This window comes from Rissa tridactyla, chromosome 25, assembly GCF_028500815.1.
Source record: "Rissa tridactyla isolate bRisTri1 chromosome 25, bRisTri1.patW.cur.20221130, whole genome shotgun sequence".
Lineage (NCBI taxonomy): Eukaryota > Metazoa > Chordata > Aves > Charadriiformes > Laridae > Rissa > Rissa tridactyla.
Genome location: NC_071490.1, coordinates 322639 through 338276, shown reverse-complemented (window position 1 = coordinate 338276; position 15638 = coordinate 322639). Strand labels below are relative to the sequence as shown.

General features: G+C 55.6%; 2 protein-coding genes across 2 annotated transcripts; one reads left to right on the top strand and one right to left on the bottom strand.

The window, feature by feature from the left end:
• Positions 1-2: 2 nt before the first annotated feature.
• SLC27A1 (solute carrier family 27 member 1) lies at positions 3-10331 on the bottom strand. Its single transcript, XM_054183431.1, has 12 exons — positions 10076-10331; positions 7032-7426; positions 6077-6238; positions 5088-5157; positions 4894-4985; positions 4657-4766; positions 3661-3870; positions 3338-3464; positions 2975-3112; positions 2084-2248; positions 710-856; positions 3-159 (listed from the first exon to the last, which is right to left on the bottom strand). The coding sequence occupies exons 1-12, from the start codon at positions 10240-10242 to the stop codon at positions 8-10; spliced, it is 1935 nt and encodes a 644-aa protein (XP_054039406.1). The 5' UTR covers positions 10243-10331; the 3' UTR covers positions 3-7.
• Positions 10332-11391: 1060 nt separating this feature from the next.
• NXNL1 (nucleoredoxin like 1) lies at positions 11392-13857 on the top strand. The gene is made up of 2 exons (XM_054183516.1): positions 11392-11821; positions 13242-13857. The coding sequence occupies exons 1-2, from the start codon at positions 11499-11501 to the stop codon at positions 13537-13539; spliced, it is 621 nt and encodes a 206-aa protein (XP_054039491.1). The 5' UTR covers positions 11392-11498; the 3' UTR covers positions 13540-13857.
• Positions 13858-15638: the final 1781 nt, after the last annotated feature.

The following is a 15638-nucleotide window of genomic DNA, read 5'->3' as shown; positions in this document are numbered from 1 at the left end:
GAGCAGATCATAAAGCGGCTTTTCCAGAACAAATCTTTTCGTAAAGGCATTCGTCCAGAGGAACGTATTTTCCCAGCTTTAGATCCAGAAAATACAACCGGTCCGAGGTTGTATCGAATCCTTCCCTCTGTAAGCGGGTTTTCTGAATCTTAAATGTACCTTCAAAAAGAGGAAAATAAACAAATTATAGATATTTGGCAGCAAAAAGCCTGCTTAAAGCGAGGAGGAAATGTCACGGGTGGTGTTTTCTTTCTACTGCATGGTTTTGCCTAAGAATTTTAGCAACTCGTTAACCGTCCCTCATCGTTAGGGGAGTTCTTACAGCAACTTGGTGCAATTTTTACTCCTCCTCAGGCAGAGGCTGGTAAAAGAATCGGGTAAAATTCCTGGAAAATGGAAAAGAGAAACCGCAGCAGCCAATTAGCGTCTGACCGGGCCGATAACGCACTGGAATAAAACCCTGGGAAGGGGAACGAAGGGCGGATGAGATATAGATAGATATAGAGGAATGTGACCCCTCTTTCTTTTCAATAAAGGCCTGGAACGAGCTGATTTCTTTTGAAGACTTCACTAAAAATCATCATTTTGACTAGCGCTGCTTCCGCGCCCGCCGTGCTCGAAGCTGGGAGAAGGTTTGTTTGTGGTTTTTTTTTTTTTATTGCCCCGAAGCAGACAAAAATGCCGGGAGGCCACCGCGGGGAGCGGATACCTGTGGTGTCGACCTGGGGGAGGAGGCGGAGGAAGACGGGCCGGGCGTAGGGGGGCAGCACCTTCTGCAGCTCCTGGTAGAGGACGTTGGGGTTGACTTTAGCCGTGGGGTCGGCGATGGCCGCCATCCCGGCTTTGCCCTCCACCCCTGAAAGAGAGGAGCAGAGCGCGGAAATAAGGAACTTCGAGGAGATGCAGGTGTTTCCCCACCACCACCCCGTGTCTCTTCAACGGTGAAGCGCAAACGTGCTGAGGAAAACCCGATTTCATAGCAGAGGCTCACTGCCAACGCGTCCCCTCAGCCCTTAGTCGCGGCCGCCCCCCTCAAGGCTGACCCAATTCTCCTTTTCTCCAGGTTTCTCTCACATTCACCATGATAAAAACTCACGGCCGAGTGCCACCAAGGGCACCTTCCCGGCCAACACGCCCACAACACGCACTCTGTTCCATCCCTGCGCCCTCAACCCCCGGCTCCTCCGTGACTCCAAGATTAACCATCCTGGGCTGCCATTCCCCGCAGGGTGAGGGGGGGGATTCTGCCCTTCTGCTCCGCTCTGGCGAGACCCCCCGCTGCGGCGCTGCCTTCGGCTCTGGGGCCATGGGAAGGACGCGGAGCTGTGGGAGTGGGGCCGGAGGAGGCCCCGGAGATGCTGGGAGGGCTGGAGCCCCTCTGCTGTGGGGCCGGGCTGAGCTGGGGGGGTTCAGCCTGGAGAAGAGAAGGCTCCGGGGAGACCTCGGAGCCCCTTCCAGTCCCTAAAGGGGCTCTGGGAAAGCTGGGGAGGGACTCTGGATCAGGGAGGGGAGCCGTGGGACAAGGGGGGATGGGTTTAAACTGAAAAAGGGGAGATTTTGGTTAGATATTAGAAGAAATTTTTCACGTTGAGGGTGGTGAGCCCCTGGCCCAGGTTGCCCAGAGAAGCTGTGGCTGCCCCATCCCTGGAGGGGTTCAAGGCCAGGTTGGCCGGGGCTTTGGGCAACCTGGGCTGGCGGGAGGTGGCCCTGTCCAGGGCACGGGGTGGCACTGGGGGATCTCTAAGGTACCTTCCCACCCAAACCATTCCACGATTCTATTTACGGGCCCACACACCCACGGAATGGTCTTTTCACCCCAAGAGCTTCTGCAAAGCTCACGTCACAAAAACCTTCCCTTTTTTAAGATAGAAGTGACGATTGCGCCACTGGATCTCCAGTTATTTCTACTGCTCAGAATAAACGCATCAAACCCCACCCTTTGACTCTGGTGTATCTTTTCATTCCTGGGTGCCTGGTTACAACAGAGGGGACCGATTTCCATCCGTTCTGACACACATCTGGTACGTTTGCCTAATATTTTTCTTTCTCCCCAAGTCCCGAGAGCTCCGACTCAACGTTTTACCCGGAACTTCCACTCCGTACACCGCAACGTCCGTCTGGTTGAGGATGTGACTCAAGGCTCCCTCCACCTCGGTGGTGGAGACGTTCTCCCCTCGCCATCGGAAGGTGTCCCCGCTGCGATCTTTGAAGTACATGTAACCGAGCTCGTCCATCACCAACACGTCTCCTGGGAGGGGGGGAGACACCAAAAACCACCTCGGGACTCGCGTTCCTTAGCGCGGGGCTGCCCCGCCGCCCTCTTCTTCCCAGGAGAGCACAGAAACGCCTTGGTGACTTCCCACCGCTGTGCACCGCACCTCCTCGTTAGCGGAGAGAGGCAGCAGTAGGAAAAGGACAGGGGAGAAGAAGAAGAAGAAAAAAAAAAAAAAAAAAAAAGACGTCCCTCCCTCTTCGAAGTGTTCATTTTTTACTAAATCCAGAGCAGCTCAACAGCTGGCAACTTCAAAACACTAACGCATCTGTTCATCAGAGAATCATTTACGTCGGAAAAGACCTTTAGGATCAGCTCATCAATATTGAAAGGGCGGGTGTAAAGAGGACGGGGCCAAAGAGGACGGGGCCAGACTCTTTCCAGCCGTGCCCAGCGACAGGACAAGGGGCAATGGGCACAAACTGGAACACGGGAAATACGGGAAATTTCACTTTGCGGTTGGCAGAGCCCTGGCACAGGCTGTGCCCAGAGGGGCTGCGGAGTCTCCTGCTCTTGGAGATATTCCAAACCCGCCCGGACGCGTTCCTGTGCCGCCTGCTCTGGGTGACCCTGCTCCGGCAGGGGGTTGGAGGAGATGATCTCCAGAGGGCCCTTCCAACCCCGACCGGTCTGTGATTCCTCTCACAAATCCCGGATTTCGGCCTCTCGAGACCACCTCTGCGGCAGGAACGCCCGCAATACCTGAAAGGTACGCCTGGTCCCCTTTCCGAAGCACGTTGTAAGCGATCTTCTTGTTGGTGGCACTCTCGCTGACGTAGCCGTCGAAGCGACGCAGGGGATCCTGCTGGTTGATCTGACCGACCAGCAGCCCGGGCTCTCCTGCAGGGAATGGCAGCAAGGCAAGGTGACGCCGACGCATCACGCCAACCTAAGCTTCGCGCCCACCAAAAGATGTTCAGTTGTTGAACCGATCCATTTTTGGAGGAAAGGACTGAAGCGGAAACCCGTGCACGACACTAGAAACCCCTTAAACCAGCCAGAGCTTATTAGATATATATTTTTAGAACAAAAAGCGGCGATGGATTGGTTTGAGTTAACTCTCACCTGGGCGACAGGGGATACACAGCCCCCTGGAATCCCGGATCAGCTCCATCGTGTCCTCGTTTACCTTCACCAAACGAATGGGATAAACATTGGGCAAAATCCGACTGTTGAAGCCACAGGCACCGACCTTCCAAAAGACAGGAAAAAAAACCAAAAACCAAAACCAAATCAGTTAAGATTTTCCCCACGTTTTTGTGCACGTCACCTCTAATTACCAATTTAGCTCCCTGCGAAAAAACGAGGAGGCGTCAGGGAAGCCAGCAGAGGTTTTTCTCCCTTCTGTGCTGCCTCCCAGCCCCTCGCAGTACCCTCCTCCTCCTCACCTTCCCGTCCAGGTTGGCAATGCTGCAGTTGCACTCCGTGGCTCCGTAGAACTCTCCGATCTGCTTAACTCCGAAGCGCTTTGTGAAGTCCTCCCATATGGTGGGTCTCAAACCATTGCCCACCGCCAGCCGCACGCAGTGTTGGGTTTCTGACTCTCGGACCGGCTGATTCAGAAGATACCTGCAGATTTCCCCGATATACTGAATAATCTGAAGCAGTAAACACAAAAACATAGCTCAGGCTTCAGGCGACGCTTACAACGCCCTGGAAAAAGCCGACCACGAGGCCACCGGCGCCAGCGTACCTCGTGGAGCGAGACGCATCAGGCATTTTAATAAACTGTGAGGTTTGGCAAGTTCAAGGTGGGATTTTTCGCCACAAAAGATAAAACCAGGGCCCCCTGGAACCCACCAGAAAAGAGCACGGGAGGGATCCCTCAGCGTGAATGAAGATATTGATATAAAGAAAAACCCTTGTGCTTTAATAGGTGACTAAAAAAGCTCGGAAAGATTTGGGGTCAATCATAAACGAACAGCTTGACCCAGCAAAAGGCAGCCCGCGCGGAGATCCAATTACCAGCTATAAATACTGCCAGGGTGGGAAGGGCAAGATAAACGCCAGGGAGGAAAAAGCTGCTTAAATTAGAAGGTAATGTTGACACAAAGACAAATAGATGTTTATGGGCTATGAACCGCCAAGAGAATTCCTCTGCAGGGATTCCTAACACGGATGAATTCTGGCAGAGCTTTCCCACAACAGTAAGGGATGCAAATTCACATTTTCAAAGCTGGTCTTGACAACCGCGCAACGAGGAAGCAGGAAAAGCCAGATGAAAGACCTTTCCTAGAGTCCTGCACGCCTAAAGCGGCACTGGCAACCCGAAGACGCCTTCGCGTGGGCACCTCCATGTCTGAGAAGGGACGGGGAATTATCTGGAGGTCACTAATTAAGCAGCGAACCCGGCGCTCTGGCGTGGAGCACCAAAGAGCCCTCACCGTGCATCTGTATTTCGCGCAGTCGTCCCAGAAGTGACTGGCCGAGAACTTCTTCCTGATCACCACGGTGAGGCCGTGGATTAGACACTGGCCAACTCCCATGATGTTACCTGGAAAAGAAGGATCGCGGGGAAAGCTCCCACCATCTCGGGGCCGTTCGGTCCCAAGGACGGACGAAGGAGCAGCCAAGGGGGAGGCCGCCGCCTCTCCTCTGCCTCCCAGGAGGAGGACGCTTACCTGCAGAATGATAGAGGGGGAGGCAGTTGTAGAGGATGTCCTCTGGGTGCATTTTGTAGGCGTAGTAACCGAAGGCAGCGATACGGTAATACCTGCAAGAAGGCAGCGCAGGCTGAGCGAGCGAGGAAGGTAAAACCTGGGGCTTCGTGATGAGAAAAGCGCCTCCAGAGGGAAGCACCTCCTCGGGTCCTCACCTGCTGTGCACCACGATGGCGGCTTTGGGCATTCCCGTGGTTCCTGAAGTGTAGATGTAGAAGAGCCGATCTAGAAGAACAGAAACAGGCATCAGACAGACCCTTCCCAACGGCTTGAGAAAAGCCCCACAGGGTTTGGTTTGCGTTTTAGGCTTTGTTTGCAGAGGAACGGCTTCGAACGGGTGACAGCGCAGGGGACAGTCAGCTGCGAAGGCCGACACAAGCGCGGAGTTGCAGCCCGATGGAGAATCTCCCTGTCGTCCACAACGGCAGATACAGGAACGCGTAACGAAGAGTTTGCAGAGCTCTGAGAACCCAACCTGTACACCTTTACGCAAATCATCCTGGGACTAGATTAACTCCCCAGGTCGGACATTAACTCCAACCAGTCTAGAGGGAAGGTCTCAGCCTGCGTCTGAAGGTGGGGCAGGTATCTAAGGCTGTGATTGAAAAAGAAATAATAATCTAAAGGAAAAGCTTCTAGCAGTATCACTAAACAAAGTACGAAAACGGAGCCTCACGCCTCAGGGATCTCAGATGCTCTTAATTGTCTTAAAGTAGGGAATACAGACTGGAGGCCAGCTAGCGTCTTCCCTTCCTGAATCCCAAATCCACCAAAACGCCTCTTCCCCACAGCCATATTACAAGGAAAGATTTTAATTACACCACGAGTCAGCCATGGGGGAAGGTAATACAGGCTGTCAAAGGCTACAGACAAAGTGGACAGACCAATCTCCTCCTCCAGGTACTAAATACATGAGGCACATAAAGCTCGGAAATCTCAAACAATGAGAGACTTAACCCAGAGTACGCTGGAACCAGGATTTATTTCTTTTTTCCTCTTTTTTTCCCCCCTCCTTTCTTCTATTTGTGAGCCCAAACTGGGTTGATTTAATCCCCCCACCTTGCTTAGTTTTCTCATTTTGCTGTCGCCTGGTCCAGCTCTCGCACACATCGCGTGGAGAAATAAAAATCGTCGATAAAATTACCATCTAAACCTTTGACTGGAATCTGAGCCGGGGGCGATTTCGAGGCGGTGCTCAGAAGAGGATCCAGATGTTTGGTCTCCACAGGAACGACACCTGGGTTGTAGTCACCGGAGCAGAATTTTGCCATGTTCTTCCCCAACATCCCGTTCACTTCGGATATTGCTGCAAGACAAAGCAAGTGGCTTTCACAACAAACAGAACGCTCTAGGCAGTGGCAAGAATAATCTGTGTAACGTCTTATTGTGCCCCAAAACCACGGAAGGACCTGAAGAACCTTTCAAATACTTTCGTCGCACCCGACAACACCTGCATCAGTGCGGTCAGACTGACCTGGGCCCAGTAAAAGCCCTAACAAAAAAAAACCTACGTGAAATTGCCTCTCCCCATGACCACGTCATGATCTTCAAATGATCCAGAACGGTTCCAAGGAGACAATTCAGAATAATAAACCATTGGCTCTAACAATAATCATCATTAACAGGGTTCATTAGAGAAGTAGGGGTGTATTTAAAAATCAGCAGCTGCTAACAGACCTATCCCGCAGCAGAAAGCACGGCAGTAAGCAAAGAGTATTAACAGAGCAAAAGAGAAAAATATGCCTTGGGGCACGTATCGCCTCTTCTCGATGAAGCACAAGGCTCCTGATGCAGCTCTGACAAATCAAACGAAACAAGAGCAAATCAGCGAGATCGGTTCAGGCACCCCGAAATCAGGAAGATGCCGGCAGATGGAACGAGCTCCTGAACGCTCTCCTCAAAACACCGCTCCTCTTTTAGCCTCAGGTACTAACTGAACGCTTCTGCCTTTTGTAATCGGGAGATTTACCATTTTCCCTAGCTTTTACTACAGCCAGCTGCCTTTTTGTTTTTAGTTTTACTCAATCTCTGCCTCCTTCAAGACCAAGCGAACGGTTCCCGAGTTGCCCACGAGGCGCACGAACACCCAAAGGGCTCACCTGAAGACAGCTCCCCTCCGAAGATCACGGCTTTCGCACCCGACGTCGTCACGCAGTAAACCAGAGAATCCAAGCGCAAGTTGAAGTTGATTAGCGCCGCCTCGATGCCGATTTTTGCCATCCCTAGCCAGAGGCCGACAAACTCGGGGCGGCTCTCCATGAAGATGGCAATGACGTCCCCCAGCCGGAAGCCTTGCTGGTAGAAGTAGTTAGCCACGGCGTTGGAATACTCATCCAGCCTCCTGAAGGTCCACTGCTCCCCAGTGGCCTCGTAAATCAGGGCCACTTTGTCAGGGTGCCTGCGGACAACATCCTGGAACATCTTGGGGATGGTGCTTTTGGCTTTTTGATGCCTTTGCAACTTGTACTTGACTCGTAACAGCACCGAGAGGCCACTGCAGCAAAGAAAGAGCAGAAAAAAAACTTAATTTTCAGCACAATTTCCGAACTAGAAGGGATGTGGGCAGGACACACGTGCTCCACACGTGCCCTTGTGTCCTCCTCCCCTTGGACAGTCAAAATGTTACCCTGAAACTGGAACTTGGAATCACTGCTGCTCTACAGCAAGGGACGGCTATTTTAACATTATGGTAAATAAACAGTATACAGCAACTCTTCCAGTACTTTCCACGCTATAAAACACAGTGAATCCATCTTCACATCGACACTGATTCAAACAAGAGGGTAAATGACATTTTTTCCCCGATGTTTTGCGCCATCCTAAAAAACCAGGACCCGGCAACCATTGTTTTTAGCTCGAATGGGAGCAAACACGCTTCAGGCGGGAAGCGCCCTTCTTGCCAGGACATTTCGCAGCATCTTTGCGCAATTTCTTACAATTCAGGATCCGCAAGCGCCAAAAGGACAAAGACAACCCAGGTCCTTTGATAACAACAACGCGTGGCTTTGGCTCCAAGAAAACAAAGCCAGAGGCTTCCCCTTTCACCCAAGAGAGGAGAGGACTCGGGTGCGTTGCTCGCAGGCGTGTTTTCCTGTGAGTCAGTCTCTGCCGCAGTCCTGGGAGGATAGGAAGCAAGGCTATCTGAATGCTACCAGGCAGAAAGCATAAATTTTAATAATAATTAATAAATAATTCTTGGGTGGCGAGCTCCTTTAAAGACGGTGGTGCCTTATCAAGGAAAGAATTACTGCCTCTGTGGATACCCGATACCACAAAAAGCAAATGCTCAATAAAAGAACAAACCAGATTGTTCTAATGGGCCTGCTTTTTATTTCCCCCCCCCCCCCCCCCCGTAATTTACATAATTATTTTAAGTCTCCAAGGTAGCAGCTGCAAGTTAAACCTCGACACAGTTCAAGCTGGATGGCAGCGAAAGTTGTTGTCTGAAAGTCAGCTGTCTCGTGTTGTCCTGGAGGAAACTATCTTTAGGGGCGCGCTGGCTCTCAGTTATAACTTAGATACGAAAATAAATTTATTAGATAAAATTACTACCATGACACCACCAGTGAAACGAGGACAGCAGGTCTGGGGATCCTGTTTCCTTCCCGGAGGTAGGACGATGGAGGCGGTAATTTTCCACCATTAAAATAGGAAATTGTTGTGCAACAAGGCTTTGGAAGAAGCCCCAGAAACTTGAAAGGTCATTTAATATTAGCACGTAAAAAAAAAAAAAAAAAAAAACCTCCAACAACCCTGCAAGTCTCACGACTGGATGTCACGAGCAGGAGCCTCGCTCGGCGAAGGCTGGCAGGCGGGGGAAGGGTGCGCTTCAGAAACGAGCTGTTGGCAGTGGTCAGGCCGAGCGGGGTGACCTTACCCCGCGCCGTGCCAAATACAGAACAGAGGAGCCTTTTCACTGCTGAGCTGCACTTTCCAGATACTTAAAGGGCTTTATTCTGCCCGGTTTATTTGCTGCCGTTATTCCCAGCTTGCCGGGCAATCGGGAGGAAACAGCTCTTCAAAGCAGAGTGACAGCCACAGCGAAGCTGGCAATCGCAGGAGCCCTAAATCCTTTGGAATAAAGGCACATCCTCGCGAAGGCCTGAAAAACACCAAACTAAATGCGATGGCGAGGGACTCCCAGGAGATGGGGAAGCTGTGGGAGACTTACTGCTCTTTATACCGCAACCCCTTAGTTTAGACTACGTATTTTAAGACGGATCGACCCTCTCTTTAAGCTCAGTGACTCCTCTTCCACGGGTGAGCCGTGGCGTGCATCCCACGAGCATCCCATGTCCGTTTGCTCGCTCCCTTCCAGGTTGAGCCCTTCCAACCGCCGTCTGCGTGCAGGCAGGCCAGCGAGTAAAAATGGTTAAAACCCAACATGGCTCAGGTTTAAAGGCAGCGAACTCGACCTGCCGCTGGCCCTCGCCCCTTAGAATCGCAGGATGGTTTGGGTTGGAAGGGAACTTTAGAGGCCATCGAGTCCCACCCCTTGCCATGAGCAGGGACGTCTCTACCCAGCCCAGGTTGCCCAAAGCCCCGTCCAACCTGACCTTGAACCCCTCCAGGGATGGGGCAGCTGCAGCTTCTCTGGGCAACCTGCGCCAGGGGCTCACCACCCTCAACGTGAAGAATTTCTACATCTGGTCTAAATCTCCCCTTTTTCAGTTTAAACCCATTCCCCCTTGTCCCACGGCTCCCCTCCCTGATCCAGAGTCCCTCCCCGGCTTTCCCCGAGCCCCTTTAGGGACTGGAAGGGGCTCCAAGGTCTCCCCGGAGCCTTCTCTTCCCCAGGCTGAACCCCCCCAGCTCAGCCCGGCCCCACAGCAGAGGGGCTCCAGCCCTCCCAGCATCTCCGGGGCCTCCTCCGGCCCCGCTCCCACAGCTCCGCGTCCTTCCCATGGCCCCAGGGCTGGAGGCAGCGCTGCAGGGGGGGTCTCCCCAGAGCGGAGCAGAGGGGCAGAATCCCCCCCCTCGCCCTGCTGGGGACGGTGGCCCAGGTTGCCGGTGGTTTTCCGGGCTACCAGCGCACGTTGCCGGCTCACGGCCGGCTTCCCCCCTCCCTCCAAAGCTGGCGGGGGGCTGCGATGTACCGGGTCCCCGCTCCCCCCCCCATCCCCCCCCCGGGCTCCGCACTCACAAGAGGTCCCTCGGCGCCGTCCTGTAGATCAGCCGCAGCAGCCGCCATCCCCCGCCGCCCAGGCAGACGCCCAGCGTGGCGGCCAGGCTCCATGGCCAGGGAGCCCCCAGCAGCCGCAGCAGCCCCAGGGAGCCCAGGGAGGCGGCGCAGACCCCCGCCGGGTGCATGGGGCCAGGGGAGGAGGCCGCCCCGGGCCGCCCCCGCCGCCGCCGCCCGGCCCCGGTCCCACCGGCTGCGCCCTCTCCCGCCTCAGCCGCCGCCTGAGGTGAAGCCCCGCCCCGCACGCACCCGTCACTGAGGGGAGGGGCAGGACGGCGGGAAGCGCGGGTTTCTATTGGCTGAGAGCGCGGCTGCCGGGCTGGGATTGGGCGAGGCGGGAGGCGCAGGGGGGACGTCGCGGCGGAGGGGCGGGGCGAGGCGCCGGTGCCCGTGCCGGGTGCTGAGCGGGGCGGCCGGGACTGACAAAACCGGGGCCGGGGGGCGTGGGAGGTTGGGGTGTGTCTGTGCCCGCGCCCGCCCCGGGGTAACGGACGGTGGGGAAATTCGTTCGTGTCCGCACCGGAACAGCCCGGGACCGGCACTGCTCGGGACACGCACACCCGGGATCCGTACACCCGGGGACCCGCACAACCGGCACCCCCCGGGAGCCGCACCCACGGGACACGCACACCCGGGACCGGCATCCCCGGGATCCGTACACCCGAGACCCGCACATCCAGCTTCCATGGCCCGGGAACGGCACCCCCTGGACCCCACGGCCCCGGGACCCACATAACCGGGTTCCCACGGCCCCCCCGCACACCCGGGACCGGCACCACCCGGGGCTCCGTGGCACCAGCACCGACACACCCGGGTTCCCACGGCCCGGGACCCACATAACTGGGTTCCCACGGCCCCCCCGCATCCCCCGGTCCATCATGGCCCAGACCCGCACCGCCCACGTTCAACCGGCCCGGGCCCCGCACCCCCGGGACCGGCACTCCCCACGTTCCCGCGGCCCGGCACCCGCACCTCCAGGTCCCGCACTCCTAGGATCGGACCGGCACGTCCCGGGACCGGCACTGCCCACGTTCCCACGGCCCGGGGCCTGCACCCCCGGGACCGGCATGGCCCAGGACCCGCACCCACCTGAGACCCGCACCCTCGGGTCCGGCATCCCCGGGACCGGCACGGCCCGGGACCCGCACCACCCGCGTTCCCGTGGCCCTGACCCCGCACACCCCCGGGCCCCGCACGCCCCCGGGTCTGTCACCGCCCCCCCAGGCACTGACCTCCCCTTTAAGCCGATTACCGGAGGCTCCGGGCTCATCAATAAACGCCGCCGGCGGGGGCAGGGAGCCGGGGGGGCTCCGGGGATCTCCGCATCCCTTCCCACCACCGAGAGCTCACCGTGGGCCACCGGATCGGTCCATCGGCATCGCCCATGGCCGCCCTCTTCACCGGGAAGGTCCTGACGGGCAACCGGGAGCGGGACGAGGTGGAGACGGAGCGGGAGCTGGGCCTGGCGCTGGAGAACAAGGTGCTGCTGCTCTATTTCGGGTCGGGGCAGTGCCCGCGGTGCCGGCAGTTCGCCCCCATCCTCAAGGATTTCTTCCTCCGTTTGACCGACGAGTTTTACGTGGAACGGGCATCGCAGCTGGTCCTGGTGTACGTGTCGCGGGACGAGACGGAGGAGCAGCAGAGCGCGTTCCTCAGGAGCATGCCGAAACGCTGGCTGGCCGTTCCCTTCGGGGACGCCTTCAAAAGGTACGCGTCCCCCCCCCGCCTTTATTTTTAGATATTTAGACTCTTTTTCCAGATGTTTTCCCTCGTTTTCAGTCCCCGCTGCAGCGGTCAGCGCGGTGTTTTAAGGGAAAAAATACCAAAGCTGTTTGGCTGCACCTATTTATAAAGCAGAAGGAATATTTCCTCTTCCTTCCTTCTTGCTTTTTGCTGATATCTCTGTATTCTGATATTATAACGCACTATTTATAACTCGAAAAGCCGCGTCAGCCGTGGCCCCCCCCGCCCAGGCAGGAGACGTAGTGTGAAAGATGGATGCAGCCAGGCGGGTTGGAAGCGCTCGGCGTGTTTACTGTAACCTCATTAGCGACAGAACGAGCTGCGATTAACACCCAGAATTATTTCCAGCTCCTTTTGAGGGCGAACTGGAGCAGGTTAAAATTTCAAGCGGCCTAAAACGGGTCCCAGCCGCCGACCTGCACCTCCCGTACCCCGGCGTGATGTCCAAACCCCCGGCCCCACAGAGATCCGCGTCAGGCTCTAATTAGCAGCGACGGGCAAACGAGCGGGTTACAATCAGCGAATGGGCTCTGTGTAACCCTGCACCGGGACAGCCGCGGGAATCCTGCCCGGTGAGGAGGATGAGGAGTGTCAAGGAGGATGAGGAAGCCGCAAGGAGGACAGGGAGAGGATGAGGAGTGTTGATGAGGATGAGGAATGGGGAGGAGGATGAAGAAGCAGTGAGGATGATGAGGAAGCAGCGAGGATGATGAGGAAGCAGCAAGGAGTATGAGGAAGCGGGGAGGAGGATGAGGAAGCGGGGAGGAGGATGAGGAGCAGTGAGGAAGATGAGGAGAGGATGAGGAGTGTCAAGGAGGAAGAGAATAGGATGAGGAAGCCGCGAGGAGGATGAGGAGCAGGGAGGAGGATGAAGAGTGGGGAGGAGAATTAGGAAGCGGTGAGGAGGATGAGAAGTGTCGAAGAGGATGAGGAAGCTGCAAGGAGGATAAGAGTGGGGAGGAGGACGAAGAAGCCGCAAGGAGGATGAGGAGCATCAAGGAGGACAAGGAGTGGCGAGGAAGATGAGGAGCAGCGAGGAGGATGAGGAGAGGATGAGGAGCGGGGAGGAGGAGGAAGAGGGGAGGAGGATAAGGAAGCAACGAGGAGGATGAGGAGCGGTGAGGAGGATGAGGAGAGGATGAGGAAGCAGCGAGGATGATGAGGAAGCAGCGAGTATGATGAGGAAGCAGCAGGGAGTATGAGGAGCGTTGAGGAGGATGAGGAGCGGTGAGGAGTGTTGAGAAGGATGAGGAGTGTCAAGGAGGATGAGGAGAGGATGAGAAGTGTCAAGGAGGATGAGGAGCGGGGAGGAGGATGAGGAAGCAGAGAGGAGGATGAGGCTCCCTCGCCGATTTGAGGTTTCCACCCCGTTTTTGCCCCACAGGGACCTGGAGCTGCGCTTTGGCGTCTCCGAGGTGCCGGCGGTGGTGGTGCTCAGGCCCGACGGGGAGGTGATCGTCGGCAACGCCGTGGACGAGATCCAGCGCGTGGGACCCGCTTGCTTCCGAAACTGGCAGGAAGCCGCCGAGCTGGTGGACCGGAATTTTCTCTTGGCGGAGGATTTTGACGAGTTGAGCAGGAGGAGCATCACCGACCCCTTCCGCCGCCTCAAGTACAAGGTGGAGAAGACGCCGGAGGAGAAGAAAAAGGGGAGGAAAGAGGACGGTGAAGAGTCTCCTTAGGAGACGGTCGGGGTCTCTGTCCCCACCCGCCATCTCCGGATCAGCAACGTCTCTCTCTATTCTAGAATTGCGCCAAAAATCACCTTAGTTTTCCAAAAATTGAATTGTTTTAAGGCAAATGCGCTCTACTCCTGCGCATGGCTGTTCATACCCGGAAAATTGGTTGGCATAATAAGGATATTCCGACCTCGACTGAAGTACATTTTCTTTTTTGCACCCTGGGACCTAGAGTAGTAAAAAAAATCCTCACGGTGACGTCTTTGTCATGTATTTACCAAAAAAGTTAGAAGAAAACTAACTGCCAGAGGCCGGCATTCAGTGAATGACTCGCTAAAGAGTTCTAAAAATGTGAATTGCATTAAAAAAACCCCCAAGCGCTGCCACGGGGGTACGGAGAGGCTGTGGGAAACGGCAGCGGGAACAGAATCCCTCTGAGAAGCCGATACGGGGAGGGGTTTTTTTTTGGGAGACAGACACCCACGCGCTAAGTGAGAAATCTCTCGCGTCACTGCTCACGTTACGCTGCTGAAAAGTGAAGGTTTTGGACAAATCCTGCCGAGGAGCAGGTTGTTCCGTAGCCGGAACGCAGCGGCGCCGTGCTGGTGACCTGCCACCTCTCGTTATCTGCTCACAGCCGTTGCCGTCTCTGGCAGCAGAGAGCCCGGCAGCGATCCGTCGGGAAGCCGAATCCCATCCCAGGCGGAAAATCCGCCTGTCCCAATCCTGCCGGGGCTGCGCACATCCTTAGCGAACATCGCTCCGCTCTGTCCTCTCAAATCCAACAGATTTGTACGAAACCGACTCTCTCCGTAGCCAGAAATCTCATTTACGGAGCCTGCGGGGAATCCTGCCGCGCGCATCCCCCTTCTTTCCCGAATCAAGGGGTCTAAAAAGCAGGAGAAAGGGGGAAAGGGAGCATTAATTTGCTCAGGTTTGGTCCTGTATCAGCGGGGAGCTGAGCAGAGGGTTTAGAAAAGCTTTGCTGGATCCACGAAGGATCTGGGAAGGGAAGCGCATGTCGGAGACAGACAGAGGCTCGTTCGACTTGTTTTCTCACTTCATCTTCCCCCTCTTCGCCCAGCAAGTCTGACAGGTAGAGGAGGGAGGGAGGAGAAGTCCCATAAAACAAACGGTTGGGAGGAGACTCCGCGCCGGGCAGAAGAAGGGCATTTCCTTTGGGATGCTCTACGGCGCATGGACGTCGCGTGAAAAGGCACAAATCGCACCCAAAAGAGCTTTCAGGCGGAGGAGCGAAGCTGTGCTGGCTGGCGGCCGCTGACGAAGCAATATCCCATTTGCCTCGGGCCACGTCCTGTGTTTAAAAAAAAACAAAACCCAGTTATAAATGACAAATTGGGAGCAACGGGAGGGAGGCAAAGGGCAACGTTTTTGGCCGTTATCAACCGGCTGTTTCTCGTTCCCACAGAACAACATTTTATAGACATTCCGTGTCAATAAAAGGACATTCTCCACCCGAATTTACGTAAAGGCCAATAATATTAAAAGTGGAGCTGTACCAGCCCCGCCCGTTTTTTAACTTAACCACCAAATTTTCCTCCGTACAAAACCAAAAGTTGCCCTTTTCTTGGTGGTTGTGTGAAAGAACCGGCCAAGGAAGGGAGACCGGGCGACGGCGAGAAGTGAACCTGCCAGCGCGGGACACCATCGTCATCATCACCGTAGAGAGAAACAAGTGCTTAATTTCTCTGCTTGATTTTCTGGATTATTTTTTTTATATTTTTTCACCCAGTAAAAGAAGCCGTAACGCTTAGAAGCGTGCTTTAGATGACAGCGAGAGATGGAGTCGCTCTTTCCTCGTAATTAATAAAGCTTGGCAATACGGCACGAGACGTTCCTCAGCACCAGATGGACACGGAGCCGTGGGAGCGGGGCTGGAGGAGGCCCCAGAGATGATCCGAGGGCTGGAGCCCCTCTGCTGTGGGGCCGGGCTGAGCTGGGGGGGTTCAGCCTGGAGAAGAGAAGGCTCCGGGGAGACCTTGGAGCCCCTTCCAGTCCCTAAAGGGGCTCCGGGAAAGCCGGGAAGGGACTCTGGATCAGGGAGGGGAGCCGTGGGACGAGGGGGGACGGTTTTAAGCTGA